Source organism: Cataglyphis hispanica, chromosome 4 (assembly GCF_021464435.1).
Source record: "Cataglyphis hispanica isolate Lineage 1 chromosome 4, ULB_Chis1_1.0, whole genome shotgun sequence".
Classification (NCBI taxonomy): domain Eukaryota; kingdom Metazoa; phylum Arthropoda; class Insecta; order Hymenoptera; family Formicidae; genus Cataglyphis; species Cataglyphis hispanica.
In genome coordinates, this window is record NC_065957.1 from 1,485,484 (window position 1) to 1,501,015 (window position 15,532).

Below are 15,532 nucleotides of genomic sequence, written 5' to 3' on the forward strand. Positions count from 1 at the left end.
ATGTATAATAATTATATATCGTAACTCTGAACAGATAGATTAAAAATTAACTAGTGAATTAAATGTATATTAACAAGTAAATTGACACAAAACTGAAACAAGATATTATACATCGATTAATATTATTTTATGTTAATCGTATGAATTTTTTGCGCAACGGTAAATAAAACCAACTTTGGCCGTTATCTTCTATAAGAATTTACTTAAAGAGATTTTTACTTAAAGAGAATATAATTAAAGAGATCTTTAATATTTATTGTGTAATTATAATATTGTGTAATTATATTTATGTAATCATGATATCCATAATCTTATTATTATGTAATTATTATTAATATTGCTGCGATATTTATAATTATTGTGTTGATTTTAATTACCGGTTCGCGTTAGACGTTTCTTTATAATTTATAATTACGTTAAAAATTATATACATAAAGACGACGTAGTATCAAATTCAATAGTTATTGTATCATTATCATTAGTATTTCTTATTTGAAATATTTGTTATTTCTTTTAAACATTCTTTTATTCATTTCTTTTAACATTATTATTCAATTATTAAATTCTATTTCTCATATAATTCAATTTATTTGCTATAATTGTCTGCCATTTTAACGAAGATAATAAAAGAACAAATAATAATGACATGATTAATGATTATATGTGAGCGATTGAGCGATTTTTTTCTCAATTAAATCCTTTTTTCCTTGTAAACAAATGTTAATTTTGAATGAAAAATGAAACAAAATGCCAATTTACAGATTTTTATTCCATACATGCATGTTGCAGTACGCATTAGTATGCTTAGCAAATTTTTTTTTTTTTTTTTTACAGCTAAGGAAGATTATTAGTTTCCCTGAATTAGATCAAAATGATCCAATTCATCGAATATATAATGGCTGTATTTCTTTCAAAAATTTTTTTTCATTATATATATATATATATATATATATATATATATATATATATATATATATATATCATATTTACACATATTATATAAAATGATGTGTTTTTATCGTAAAATAAGTGTCAAAATTATTAGATTAATAATAAAATTATAAATTAACGGTAAAATTATAGATTAATGCTACTTATAATGTATTAAAAAGAGATTAGCGTTGTTGATGCGACCAAACTTGGCTAGGGATTAATGATATTTTGCGTGATAAAGGAGATTGTTGATATGATGCAATGCACAATATATCGTTTGATGACTTGCCGATTGCTGATTATATAATCGCGAATTCTTCAAAGGAACATATCCGCGGTATCCGATTAATGTTGTTCATGATGATGGCCAACCCTTTACTGAACCCACATTAAGGTAAGCACGAAGATGTAAGTATGATATTTACGTGATGAGGAGACGGACTGATAATGTAAGATAAAAACTTTGGGAGCGAGCATTCCGATAAAAGGATGCACGGGGTGATTCCTCTGTGAAAAAGAGGGAGAAAGAGGCAAAACTAGAGTGAAAATGATTCTTCTCTATATTCCCATGCACGTATCAATTTCCTCAATTGTTGATCAAAATGTAAAAAAAAATGTCATGCGAGTCAGGAATGAAAACTATTAAAAGTCTATGCGAGACCACCATGCGCTAATGCAAGCGCCTCTCCGCGAATAATGATAAGATTCAAAGTCTCAGGCAAGAATGAAATATGACAGAAAGAATCGCATGACAGTAAAAATGTAGTGTCGATTCATGTGACAATATAAGTAATGATAATCACATCCAACTCTCAGGAAGCTGTTAGAGAATCATGAATGGAAACAGAGTAGCAACGTAAAACTTGGATAAGAGAAAACTTGTAGTAAGTAAATAAAACGAACGGAGAGGACAAAAAAAAGTCAATCGATGCGGGAGACGCGAGGGTGTGTAAGACATTCTGCTTGTAATTCTACTTACCCTGGCTTCAGCGGCGAGTATATAACCCCGCTCCAAGGCCTTCACGAAGTCGATACTCTTGCCATCCGTGTCCTCGACTAACCTGCCTCCCACGGAATCTATCTTCCCACTATTCACCGCTTCTAACAAACTCTCGATATTACCCGTAAAAGGATCTTTAATCACAGTGGTGGAAGGATCAATCAAACCCGATTCGATTGCATCTGCCAAAGTGAAACGTCTACGATCTAACACGGAAGTGACAACAAACGGATCATGAAAACCGCCTGTCGTCGGATTGTAAAGACCAAACTGCAGCGCTTCGATAAACGAAATATCGTTTTTCGGAGTGATTAACAGGCCAGTCTCCAGGGCTTTGGACAAACTGTGCAATTTGGATGTAGCCGTGTCCAATACATTACCCTTCTCTGCGTCCATCATGCCCTTGCGGAAAGCTTCTGGCAATTTTACTAGCTTCTTTTTCTGCGAGTCTTTGATTAACGCCGAATCCGAATCTACAATACCGAGGCTGACCGTTTCTTTCAGAGTCAATTGCTCATTCGAGATTGGATCCGTGAATTTGCCCGATTCCAATGACAAATATTCCTTCTCGATCGCTTCCTCAAAAGCGAGAGGTTTCCTAACGAATATAGTGACGTCACCAAAACGCACAAAACGCGGTTCTCTTTTGCTTCCGCCGTTCAGTTCAATCAAGCCTTTAATAGATGGATCCACGATACCATCAGCTATCGCTTTCGTCATCGTTACAAACCGACCGGTTCTGGGGTCTTTCACAACTGACGTATTCGGATCAATCAGTTCGAAATTGATCGCTTCTTCTAAAGTGCACTCTTTGACGCTTCTATCGCCAGGTCCGGCTTTGGAAACTTCCAAAGGTGATCGATATGCCATCTGTTGTGCCAAAGATTTATCGATCGTGACTAACAAACCTCTTTCTAAGGCAACATCGATATTGAAAGCGCGCGTTGTTTTGGGATCCAATATTCTCCCTCGAGACACGTCGACCGTCCCATCCTCAATTCCTGCCAACAGTGATTTGATCTGTCCAGTTGTCGCATCCTTCAAAGCAGTAGTATCTGGATCTATGAGGCCACAATTGATTGCTTGAACCAAATCGTGATACTCGTTGGCGACAGGATCAGCGAATTTGCCACTGTCTCCGCGATAAAGATGACAGTTGACTATCTCTTCAATTGATAGAGGCATTTTCGATGTGACAATGAAGCCCTTCTTCCTTGCTTCTTGCAGATTAATCGCTGTGTCTAATTCACGAATGACATACATACCGCGAATGTCGTCGATGATGCCAGCGGAGATAGCCTCAGCTAACGAAATGTATCTGTTAGACTTGGTACATTTGACAATCGACGTCAACGGATTTATCAGATCCATTTGGCATGATTCGGCCAGTGTTAATTTACGATTGCTAGTCGGATGCGCAAACTTGCCCGATGAAACATCATACATGTTCATCACTAACGCCTCATAAAGTCCGAATCCCATACTCTCGATGTCGATGATGAGACCGAGTTGTAACGCGACTGATAACGAGACCGAACCACTAGCGCCAAGTTCCTTGAACATACCGGTGCGTCTATCAATTACGCCAGCGCGACACGTCTCTGCCAACGATAACAACCGTTCGCCACGTTTGTCCCAATAACACGGTAATGTGGGACTAATAATACATTTCCTCATTGCTTCATGTAGCGTTACGGTTCTTCCCGTGCTGGGATCGGTGATTTTGCCTGTGTTATCGTCATATAATCCTTGATGAATGATACGTTGTAGGGATACAGCGGCTTTGCTATCAACAATGAGGCCGGATTCAAAGGCGTCCTTTAGGGATACATTTCTATTACTTTTGCTAAGATCTTTGAGATAACCGGTAGTGCCATCTATGTAACCCATATCTATAGCTTCCATCAACGTCATAGTTTTCCAGATGCTGGATCTCGTATCTTTGACAGTAACCGAATCAGCATCTATTAGATTCTTTTGAATGGCTTCCAATATTGTTAAATAAATTCCTGTCTGCGGATCTAAGAATTTATTGGTTTTCTCATCAAGAATACTTTTCGAAATAGCCTCGCTGAAACTCATAGGTCTTCTTGTTTCAAGAAGTAGACCGCGTTCCAACGCTTCCTGAAAATCTACGGGTGGTCCTCTAGCGTGACTGACTGTTCCAGACTTGGGATCGACTACTGAAGTCTTGATAGCCTTGTTGAATGTCATCACATCACCATTGGAATCTCGTACGATCGCAGTTGTTGTGTCTATCACGCCCATCTTAATCGCGCGATCGGTAGGAAGCTTCTCTTGCGTATCAGGTACTGTGAATTGTCCAGTCTTTGGATCGTATAAACCTTTGAAGATTGCATCCGGTAAAGATATCTTGCGTTTCGCTGGCACGATTAAGCCACGATCTAATGCATCAGTTAATGAAAGAGGCATGCTGGTGCAAGGATCGACAGCTGTGCCAGTTCTCGCGTTGACAAAGCCGTATTTGATAGCGTCACCTAGAGATATGATATCATTATTTCTCGGATCTTTAATTGACGGACTGTCCTTACTAATAAAACTCTTCTCAATCATCTCCTCTAAAGTATAATTGTTATCGTCAATGTTAAAATTTCCGGTCTTCGGATCGTAAACTTGAAGAGCTAAAGCTTCTTGCAACGTCCACGGTTTCACAGTACTTAAAATGTATCCTTTTTCAAAAGCAATGTCCAATGTCATGGAATGTGGATAAATCAATGTTCCTCTTATTAGGTCTATCAGCTTACATTCCTCTGCTTCGTTAAGAGAAATAACTTTATCTTTCCTATCGTCTTTTATCATTGTCATGGAGCCGTTTACATAACCGATAGACAACGCCTCTTTCAACGTTAGATTCTCGCCTGTCATGGGATTCAAAACAAGGCCAGTTTTTGGCGAATAGTACTCCTGAATGATCGCGTCAATCAAAGAAAGCACAAACGGTGTAGTAATAATTAAACCTTTATTAAGCGCTATGTCTAATGGTAAAAGTTCTCCTGCTCTTGTGTCGCATAAACGACCTGTATTAAGAATCAGATTCATCGACAGTGCATCGTCCAATGAAACGGATGAACCGGCCTTTGTGTCCTCAATCTCGGTGATAAAAGCATCGATAATGCCTCTACGAACACTCTCCTCGATTTCGATCGATTGTTTAGTAAAGGGATCCCGAATTTTACCTGTCTCTGTGTCATAAAGACCTTTCCTAATAACGGCTTCCAGCGAGATCGGTTTGCGAGAAGTAGGCACAATCAGACCTTGTAAGAACGCAGATGTAATGACGTCAATATCTGTATTAGTTTCCATATTGATAACTACGCCTTTAGGAAGCTCAAGAGCTTCGGTTTCCAATGCCTCGGACAGCGGAACAATCTCTTCAGTAACCGGATTTCTCACACTAAGCAATTCAGGATCGATGAGCCCCACGTCAATAGCTTGGCTCATAAACAACGTTTGCCCCGATTTAGGATCTTGAATCGTTCCTGTGATAGGATTACATATACCAATATCGATAGCTTCCTGTAAACTCAGAGGCGATTCTGTAAGTTTTTCTTTTTCTGCTTCGTCCTCTAATTCCTCTTTAATCAATCCCAAGCGTACTGCCTCAAAGAACGGTATCTTCTTACCGGTTTTCGGATCGACCATATAAGCGACGTTTCGATCTACGAGAGGCTTGCTAATTGCCTCACGCAATTTCACGTACGAGTCCATCTTGGAAGACAAGTCCTTGACAAGCACCCGATCAGGATCAAAAACTTTCAGATTCAAGACTAAATCGTTGAAAGAAATTACAGTGCCTGTCTCTGGATCCAAGAACTTTTCTCTTATCGGATCAAATACTCCTAATTTCGCAAGATCCTGAAACGTCAATTCTTTCGTAATAATAATAGAAACTGGCTTAGGCATTTCTTCGTCCATGATTGTCGTCAATTTATTATCGTCCTCTATTTCCATATCTACAATTTCGATCTCTTCTGCGTACACAGATTCCTTTCTCTGTGCCGATGAATGTTCTTGTGTCATTGCCACGTTTTTACTTTCTTGTGAGATAGGCGTTTCATTGGGCTCTTCGTGTGAGTCAGGAAGTCTTTGGCTAACTTGAATTTGTGGCGAAATAATTTCTGTAGATGATTCCTTCTTTGCTGTATGTGCGACAGATGATTCTGCTGTCACGGGTTTTGTTTTCTTAGATTTTTGACTTGAAATTGCATCAACTACTACTTTTCCAGCCAGAACGGGTGCGGCGATGACTGCCAAAAGACCCATTTTTGTAGCTTCCGCTATGCTGATCGGACGATTCTTCTGATCGCGTACAGTCTCCATTTTTCCAGTGACGGGATCGAGTAGGCCTCTCTCGATTGCTTCTTTGGTAGTAATAGTTTCTTTGGTTTTCACATTATAAAGCACGGAATCAGGTTCGATTAAACCTACTTCCATTGCTTCCCTTAAGTTGTAAGATTCATTCGTCTGAGGATCTCTAAATATTCCAGTTTCTTCATCGTAAATTTGTTCGATTGCCTCTAATACGGTCAAACTATTATTGAATTTTTTAAGTGATACAGATTCACTCTTGCTAGATGAAGTATCGAGAATTCCTTCCTCGACAGCTTTAGCAATAGACATTGTTGTACCGGTGCAAGGATCAGTATAAATACCTTTCTTTATATCCACAAATCCTTTTTCTACCGCGTGATCAAAGGACATTTTAATATCTTTCGTCGTAAATTTCTCCTTGCTTACCGATTCATCTTTAATAATACCTCTTTGTCGAGCTTCTTCAATAGTAATAATTTTTCCGGTGTTGATATCTTGCACCTCCATTGCACTCTTAAGTGCGTAACCTGGCAAAAGTTCGACAGTCTTAGTCGTAATAGTATGATACGACGTAACCGTTTCGGTAATAGCAGCTATCGTGTTCTCACCACGAACTTGCGGCGGTTTGATGATGAGTAGACCAGATTCAACAGCCTCAACGATGGGAATTGGAGTTCCCGTAGTAGGATGGAAAAATATAGCATTATCCCTATCGATCAATCCTGATTCCAAAGCTTTCGTAATTTCTATACTATCGGGAGCCATTGGATAAGGTAATGCCATGATAAAATCTCCTTTTATAGCATCCTCCAGTGGTAGATGTTCTCCAGTAATCGGATGACGAACTTCTTTTTTGCTTGTATCTATCAATCCACGTTTTAAAGCGACAGGGAATGTCATTCCCGCCGGCGGTATATCGGAAGATTCGATTGGTTCCTTCAACTCAAATACCTTATTTTCTATCGCTTTGACCAGATTCACGCTACCGCCTTGCGTCTTCACCAACAATTTATCTGCGTCAATGGTATCGTTTGCAATGGCAGATTGTAATGTTTCTGTGCGACCATCGACGGTAAACATTAAATTGGATAAAGGATCTACTATTTCGCATACTATAGCTTCGTTGAGAGTAAGATGCGCACCGGTTTCCGGATGAACAATTTTACCTTCCAAAGGATCTAACAAGCCTTGCGTGTACAAGCTATGCACGGACAGACTCTTCGCCAATGGCACTAGTATGTGTGCGTTCTCTGGATCCAAGATTCCACGATCGACGGCTTGTTTGATGGTGAGCACGTCCCCTCTTTGAGGATCCACAATCTGTCCCTGATTGGCGTTTATTCGATTGTCACGGATAGCCTCCAAAAGAGAAATCGGTTCTCCTTTGTCGTTGCACATTTTCTTCGCAAAGGTATCCGCCGTTTCCATATCAATGAGACCGCTTTGCACTGCCTCTTCAACCTTCACTATCTTTTTTCGCATCTTTTGGAGAACGATAGGCTTAGCCTCTCGCTCGGGACTCTGTGATATAGTTCTCGCTTTGCCAATTGTAACTTGATATCTCGGTTCGACTGTCACTCGCGCTCTGGTTTTCGTACCCAGACTCTCACCATCTGGAACATCATTGATGGATATTGAGGAATCAGTAAATGCTACGTTCTTACTGTCTTCCTTTGGCACATAAATTTTTTCAGGTTCATCGTGTATTGTAACTTGCGCAACAATTTTTTCAGTGTCACCATCAGATGTATCACTTGTAGATTCAATAATCGGTGAGGTTACGTTGTCATGCATTGGAATAATACCACGTTCGATAGCGACTTCTCTCGGTATTTTCTTACCAGTAACTGGATCTTTAACCATCGTTTTTTGCACTGCTTCTATAGCAGCAGCGGTAGCCGCAAGAGGAGCGCCAAGAACAGATATCACCCCGAACTTTGTCGCATCGAGTAGCGATATCTTCCTGCCACCATCGATTTTGTATTCGCGCGTGTTTATGTCAAGAATACCACGATTAATAGCATCCCCCATGCTAATATCTTTACCAGTTATTGGATCCTTGACAATTACCGCGGTAGATGGTATCGTTCCTTCGGAGACCGCAGCCAAAAGATTCGCAGATTTGCCAGTTTTCGTGGAGATTACCAAAGCCGTTCCTGGATCGTATATTATTCCCTGAGTTACCTGTACCGGATCAGGCATAGAGACCTCATCACTGATCTTTATTTCTGTTTGCTGAGAAGGATCGCCAATATGTCTCAACTCTACTATGTCAGGTTGACCCGAAACTCTCGTGATCTGCAAAAGTCTTTGATTAGCATTCTCATTGTCGGCATTTAATCCATCTTTCAATATAATTAATCCGTTCGCGATCGCTTCTCTCATGGAAATTTTTTGCGGGTAACTGTAGTGACCCGTGGAGTCCAAAATATTTTTTTCCAAACTTCGTACCAGGGACACCTTTCTTCCATTGTTGGGATCGATAACAAAACCAGAATTTGGATTGATGATTTGTAATTTAATGCATTCTTCAAAGGAAACTAATCTGTCAGTGCCTGGAATAATAAAAAGACCTGTCGCAGGATCAAATAGTTTTCTATCAATAGCTTCGGCAAGTGTCCAACCATCCGTGGGTAATTCAAACATTCGTTTATCGGGAAAAGAACGTTCGCTCTCTATAAATTTCATGACTTCTGATTTGTGACTTGCACTTGGTGTAGTTGAAGCGATTACTTCTGTTTCCATATTTTTCTCATCAGATAATGGTAATTTAGAAGCATCTATATGACTTGCTACATGTGTTTCCTCGGGGAATGTTGTTTTCGATGTTATTTCGGATATTTGAGATTTAAATACTTCATGAATTGTTGTGGGTGATGTCGTTTTTTCGATCTTAGATGCCAATGAATCCGTCACAAAAGTAATAGAATCAGTTGCAGGCGATGATGCAATCGTCATCGTAACGGAAGATGATTCCTTCTTTGGCGTGGAAAACGCTCGTGGAGTTATCTCTTTGGTAATGATAGTAGTAACCGTTCCAACTGCTCTAGGCGGTGATTCACTTCTTCTAGATGTGTCATCAATATTTGTCGTTAGAGTGCTTTCAAAAGTCGTGTGTGCTAAATCTGAAGTGCGTTCTCGAAACGAATGCTGATGAACATCACTACCGAGCAGATTCTGTTCAATAGCATCTTCGATGGACATCGTCACTCCTGAATCAGGATCTCTAAACTCATTTCTATCTTCGTCAATCAATCCGCTGTTCAATGCTTCTTCATAACTTATCTTGTAATCCCTTGTAACGACTTCGCCGGTATGCAATGTCGTCACGTATTTCCTAATGGTCTTTGTCACAGTTTGAGTAGTGACCGCAATGTTCAACATACTGGTGAGTAATGCGGCACCATCGGGAGTGATGAGTCCACGCTTGATCGCTTCCTCCAGTGGAACTATTCTCTTATTACGCGGATCCAATAATTGACCGGACTTTGGATCAAGCAGTCCGAGCAATACGGCTTCTAAAACACTCACTTCACGCCCGTTCTCGATGATACCGATGCCACGATTCAGCATTTCCAACACTTCCGGTCTAATGTATCCCTGTTCTTCCGCCTCATTCAACGAAACTGTCTTTCCAGTTTTCAGATCAATAATGAAAGTACCGCCAGACTTTGAGCTAATCAAACCTTTCAACAAAGCCGCATTTAGACTAATGTATTCGCCAGAAACTGGATCTTTGAAGCCATCAATGTCAAAGATAGTTTTTTGTGTCACCGATATAATCAAGCCTTTCTCGACTGCCTGAGGAACAGAAAGCTCCTCGGCTTTTAACATATCACGATATATACCTTCGACTTTGATTATACCACTGGCTAAGGCATCCGCAAGCGTGATCATTTCACCTGTTCGAGTATCTACTATAGATTTGACATTTTCCGAGTCTAAAACGCCTCGGGATATAGCCTCTAATATCGTCAATTTGGTGCGATGAGCCGGACTAACGATCTTACCTTTGTCGTCAATGATTTCTAAATCACAACAGTCCTTGAGCGTCATTGGCTTAACAATCAACTGCCGACGACGAGCTTCTTTAAACGGTAGCTTCTCCATCGATAAACCGTGCATGTATCTACCGCTTTTAACGTTCAGAATACCGCGCTTCATGGCTTCAGCCACTGTCACTTTGGTATCGTTCCGTGTATCCACGATCTCTCTCATTTTCGGGTCTATAATACCTTTATCGATCGCCTCATCCAATGGGTAAGATTCACCGGTAATCCTGTCGATGACCCGACCAGACCGATCGTCCACGAGACCTTGTGATATCGCGTCCGATAATGCGACGGCGTTACGGCTCACCCTAACGGTCACGTCCACCTTTGTAAGATAACCACGCGAATATGCCTCCTCGATCGAGATCCGCTCACCATTTTCGGCGACGACTTCGCCCGTGATCGGGTCCAACAAACCTTGTCTCATCGCATCGACAACGCTAACCCCCGCGACGGCGCCGCTACCGGCGCCGTTCTCGCCGCGTGCTGTCGTTACCTTAACTCGGTCCGCGATGTCTGCCCGTTCGGCGTCGCAGAGCTCCCGCTGGATCGCCTCGAGTAGAGACACTCGACGGCCCTCCTCGGATTTCATGCCGCATGGACCTAATAGCCGATTGGCCAAAGCAATGTCGATGATACCGTCGCGCGCGGCCTCCTCGATCGACACGCTCGTTCTGCCGTCGCTCGATGTTACGATCCTACCGTTCCTAACGTCGAGGATCCTGAGCCGAATCGCCTCGCCTACCGTCAGGACCTCGCCGCTGTTCGGATCTATGATACCCCTAACATCAATCACGTTCTCCGCGCCGATACCCCCATCATCGACACGCGGTACCCTCCTAAGATCCCTAAGCTCGCTACTAAACTCCCCGCTGTCCACAAAGGATAAGAAATCCTGCTGCTGATGTTGCCGTCTATTGGAGCTGATCGTCTCACTCTCGTATGAACGCTTGAGCAAGCTTCCATCGGCGCCGATAGGTGAAACGGCCCCCGGGCTGGTGGTCTCGCCATTAGGTCGATTCGCCTGCTCCGTGTTGTAAGTTCGCTTCGAGGTTTCGCTCGAGAAAGTCGTCTCGGTAGACTCATGCCTCTCAGAAGTGTATCTGCCACAGCAGTCATATTGACAAATGTAAACATGGAATCAAAATACTTTGCACATACATACCGTAAAAAAAAATTAAATCTATTTTCTAAGTATAAACTGGACATATTTTGAAGATAAGCTCTTCAATCGTATTGCTTTTAACGCAAGTCATACTCACTGCGACTGGGTGTAGTGTGTAGTCGTGGATGTGTAACGCTCCTCGCTAGTAGTGCTTTCATAAATGTTGAACTCTGTGCGGAACGTTCGCAGTGGCCTTTGTTCTTGAAGAACACGCTGAAAGTAAAAACATTGTGCAACTTGCAGAAAACATTTTAAAATATATGAAACATGCACTTTACATGATTACATATACTTTTCTCTGTGTTAGTATCCGCGAGATCACTCTTTTATACAAATTCTTTATTTAATTTTACAATCTCGCTCAATTTTTTCTCAATAAAATCATCATAAAAATTATTTTTTTAATATAAAATATTTTTAAAAATAAAATTTATAAAAAATATCTATTCTCTTGACATCATTTATCAAATCTATACGAGAGCAACTAATGTCATTATCGTTTTTACGAAAACACTGAATACATCTGAGTGGATCTATCGATCTTTAGTTCGGATTGACACCTACATCAACAATTAATCGTCCGTCACATAAAACCATGGACTCTTTGTATTTAAACGAGTTGACTCATAAGTTTACATTCGCGAAACTAGTATAGAATTGGACCATGTGCCACGCGAGCTCTTTCAGCCGAGACGGGACTTTTAAATATAGCGATATTCGCGACGCACGTTACTATTCTTACGCAAAATTTTAATGCGATGCAATGCGCGCGCCTTCCTTTTAATTACCTAATTCCAAACGCAAAACCAAATTCATGTATAATTTTGGATACATCGTAAACATCCACGCGATCAGCTTGTCATCGCGAACATGGCACAGTTGGTGTCCTACACGTAAACCCAAGATATGAGAGAACTCGTATGATCTGACATGAAATGAAAAATAATCCGAGATGCTTTTGAAATATTATTAAAAAAATAATTTAGTTAACCAAAATATCATTTTGCAAAATTCATCTATTTCTATGTACATAAATTTTAATATAAACGTAAAATGATATGCGATGGAAATACCATCGAAATGTTTGATATAAATCGTTTAAAAACCGACTATAAAATCTTGAAAGAATTTTAAGAAATCACAACTAATAAATGTGAGTAAATTAAAAAATTATCTAAATTAGGATCAAAATTATGCTTGAAATAAATCTCAAAAAAAAAAATAAAACGTTAATAATAATAATAATAAATATAATAATAAATAATAAAATAAAACAAAACTGATTTATGGCAATACATATAAAGATAAAATACGTCAATCTATTACCAAATATTTCCATCTCTATGATGATTGTTAATTGCATTAATGTAAGGCAAATTAATCAATTTATTTGAATAAGGTAAATTTAAAATTAACGACAAAATTGAAAACATAAAGCAACCCAGCAAAATAATTGATTTATGTATATAAGTTCATCAATCGAAGAAATTATTTCTAATTAATCGCTGATCTTCGATCGTATCGATACTATAAATCATATACTTTATTCTACCGGTTGCACGATTACATTAATATATATTTAAAATTTGTATTTAGAATTTGCACATTCAAAAAATAATCGAGAAGTCATTCAACTCGCCTACATCCTATATATACATATAGCATGTGTATTTCGAGCCTCGTGTTTCTGTCAAACAAAATTTCGTCGCTGTTGAATTGTCATGCACGTTGACGTAATTTTACAAACGTATGCTCTTCTGAAAGAATCGGTTTACATTGTTACCATAAACAGAGATCAAATAAAGGAAATTGAGAGACGATTTTTTTTTTATTTTAGAACGTTAGTAAAATTTTGAAATCAAACAACTAAAATTAAAAGATTCCTTGGTAAACAAAATACCAAAACAAGAGATCCATAAAAAATTTAAATACGGAAATCAATTCCGCGTACAATCTAGAAAACTGTCGTCCAAATATACCGGCCAGTATTTGTGGGTCACCCTGTGCACGCGTTAAAATAAGAATCCGCTATTTAGACGCACGCGTTGGACACACGCGAGCTCTCCCGGGAAAATAACAATTCAATTGATCAGTGCAATGTCTGTCGCATCTGCGAATGCATCCGTATTTCTACATTTAATAATATTTCATCGCGAAAAAATCGATTGCTTGAAAAAATTGTGCTACTGATAAAAGACGGCATTACCTTGTCGGATCGACGTATATAATCAAACGTATCGCGTAGCGATAAGAGTGTAACGATAACTTCGTCAAATATTAGTAAAAAGTTTCGTAAACGTCATACGTATACGTGAGAATTATTCCCAAATCTTCTTAATTTTGTTTAAATAAAAAAAAATCCTTAAAAAAGGCATTTTTATTTCAATTTTTTAAATATACCGTGAATATGTAAAGATGTTGACAACTTCTATTTATTCTGGTTTATTTCACTTATATAAGCATATGTATATATGCGTACATTCGATAAAATCTAGATGCAAATATACGTCAACAATAAAGTAGCACGAGTCCAAATGTGAATGTTAGTGATAAAGTTAGTCGATATTTGTAATAATAATAAACATCGATCGTGAAATATATGAAAAAAGTATTACCAGAGAGTACCCAGAGAGTATTATAAGGAATGACACATTCATTGCTCATAAAAAGAAGTCCTCAAGAATTATTTATTATTGTAACTTCACGGTATAAGAATTTTGTATCGATTTCGCAAGATTACGCACTCACAATTTCATGTCATCTTAAAGGAACATATGGAAGAATGCAAAATTAAATTCGTGTCTCTAAATAAATATTGAGATTGTAGAGAAACTTTCTTCCTGAAGATCGCAGAGAAGACAAAGAAAATTACGAATTGTTTTAACATATGTTAACTTAAAACTCCAAAATCGCGTCATTTTACGTGATAATTATAAGACTTTCAACACACGTTAAATGACACTTAAAAATAATAAAACAGACTGGTAAAAGATTAATTGCCTTATAGTCTTCATTTGTCAAACAACAATAATGTGAACACTATCATCGGATTCCCATATGTATAACTTGATTGACACTCTCAATCATCGAACATAACACGCTCTCTTATCCCCGTAATAACTTTCGTAGTGAATTTTCTTTGTCAATTTATATTACTCGATCACGCGGAATCATTTTTATCTCCAATTTCGTTGATAAATCCTCGGATCTCTACCGGCATTCGTTTTCAGAGTTACAGTAAGCGATATGTCATCCTTTCGTACCTTTCGCACGATCATGATGATCGCTCACATCAGAGTCACGTTTCTATCTAACACTACGATGACGAGAAGGACGACGAGTTTAATCGACCGGCGAGCATGCTCGACGTAGACGGTCAGCCGCGCGACCGACGGTCTCTCACTACGGCGGCTTCCTCGGTGACGCTACTCTCGGACGCGAGACGCCGCCCCAGTGGCGCATTCAAGCGTGGGCGCTACTGGCGGTGCGTTCAGGGCGCTTTGCGCGTTCAAGATTTTGGCGAATTACACTCGCTCAAAATCGGCCTTGGCCAATTTAATCATCTGCAATTTAAATGGTCCTCATCGAGCGCGTTACGCAATCGACTACGCCTTTATTCCCAAGGAAAAAAAGAAGGAAAGAAAAAGAAACTCGTTTCGCAAGTTTTTTAGTTATTGTTGATGTAAGCCAATCTATTGGATATTTTCTCACGTATTTCGAGGACATGTCAAGCATGAAAGATGCTCAGCTGATTTTGACCGATATGTGCGTTGTACAACAATATTCAAAATTTATTGTGTTTTCATTCCGCGGATGTTATTAATTTCTGACTAGGAAAATTCAAATGAAAAATTTTAATTAACAGAAAACAAAGCATGATGATATTCAAGTAAAGGCGATAAAGAGATAATGAATGCACAAGCAAAACTCGTGCAATCTCCGTTTTCTATGATTCGTGACAAAATTAATTATTATAAAATGTATACACGCTCAAAAGACATATACATCTGTTCCAATTTTTTCCTTCCACTCAAATTAATTAATTAAACA

The 15,532-nt window shown here is 39.0% G+C and overlaps 1 protein-coding gene across 15 annotated transcripts in view; it reads right to left on the reverse strand.

Annotated features, from left to right (window-relative positions):
- Positions 1-15,532, reverse strand: part of LOC126848906 (microtubule-actin cross-linking factor 1) — a 100,295-nt gene that overhangs the window by 27,000 nt on the left and 57,763 nt on the right. For 4 of the 15 annotated variants that reach the window (XM_050590210.1, XM_050590211.1, XM_050590208.1 and 1 more), the window contains 2 exons: positions 11,580-11,695; positions 1,913-11,420 (listed from right to left, as the gene is read on the reverse strand). The exons of the other annotated variants lie outside the window; for them this stretch is intronic. In XM_050590210.1, coding sequence (XP_050446167.1) covers positions 1,913-11,420; positions 11,580-11,695 — 9,624 coding nt within the window. The remainder of the gene's footprint in view (positions 1-1,912; positions 11,421-11,579; positions 11,696-15,532) is intronic. 15 annotated transcript variants of the gene reach the window in all.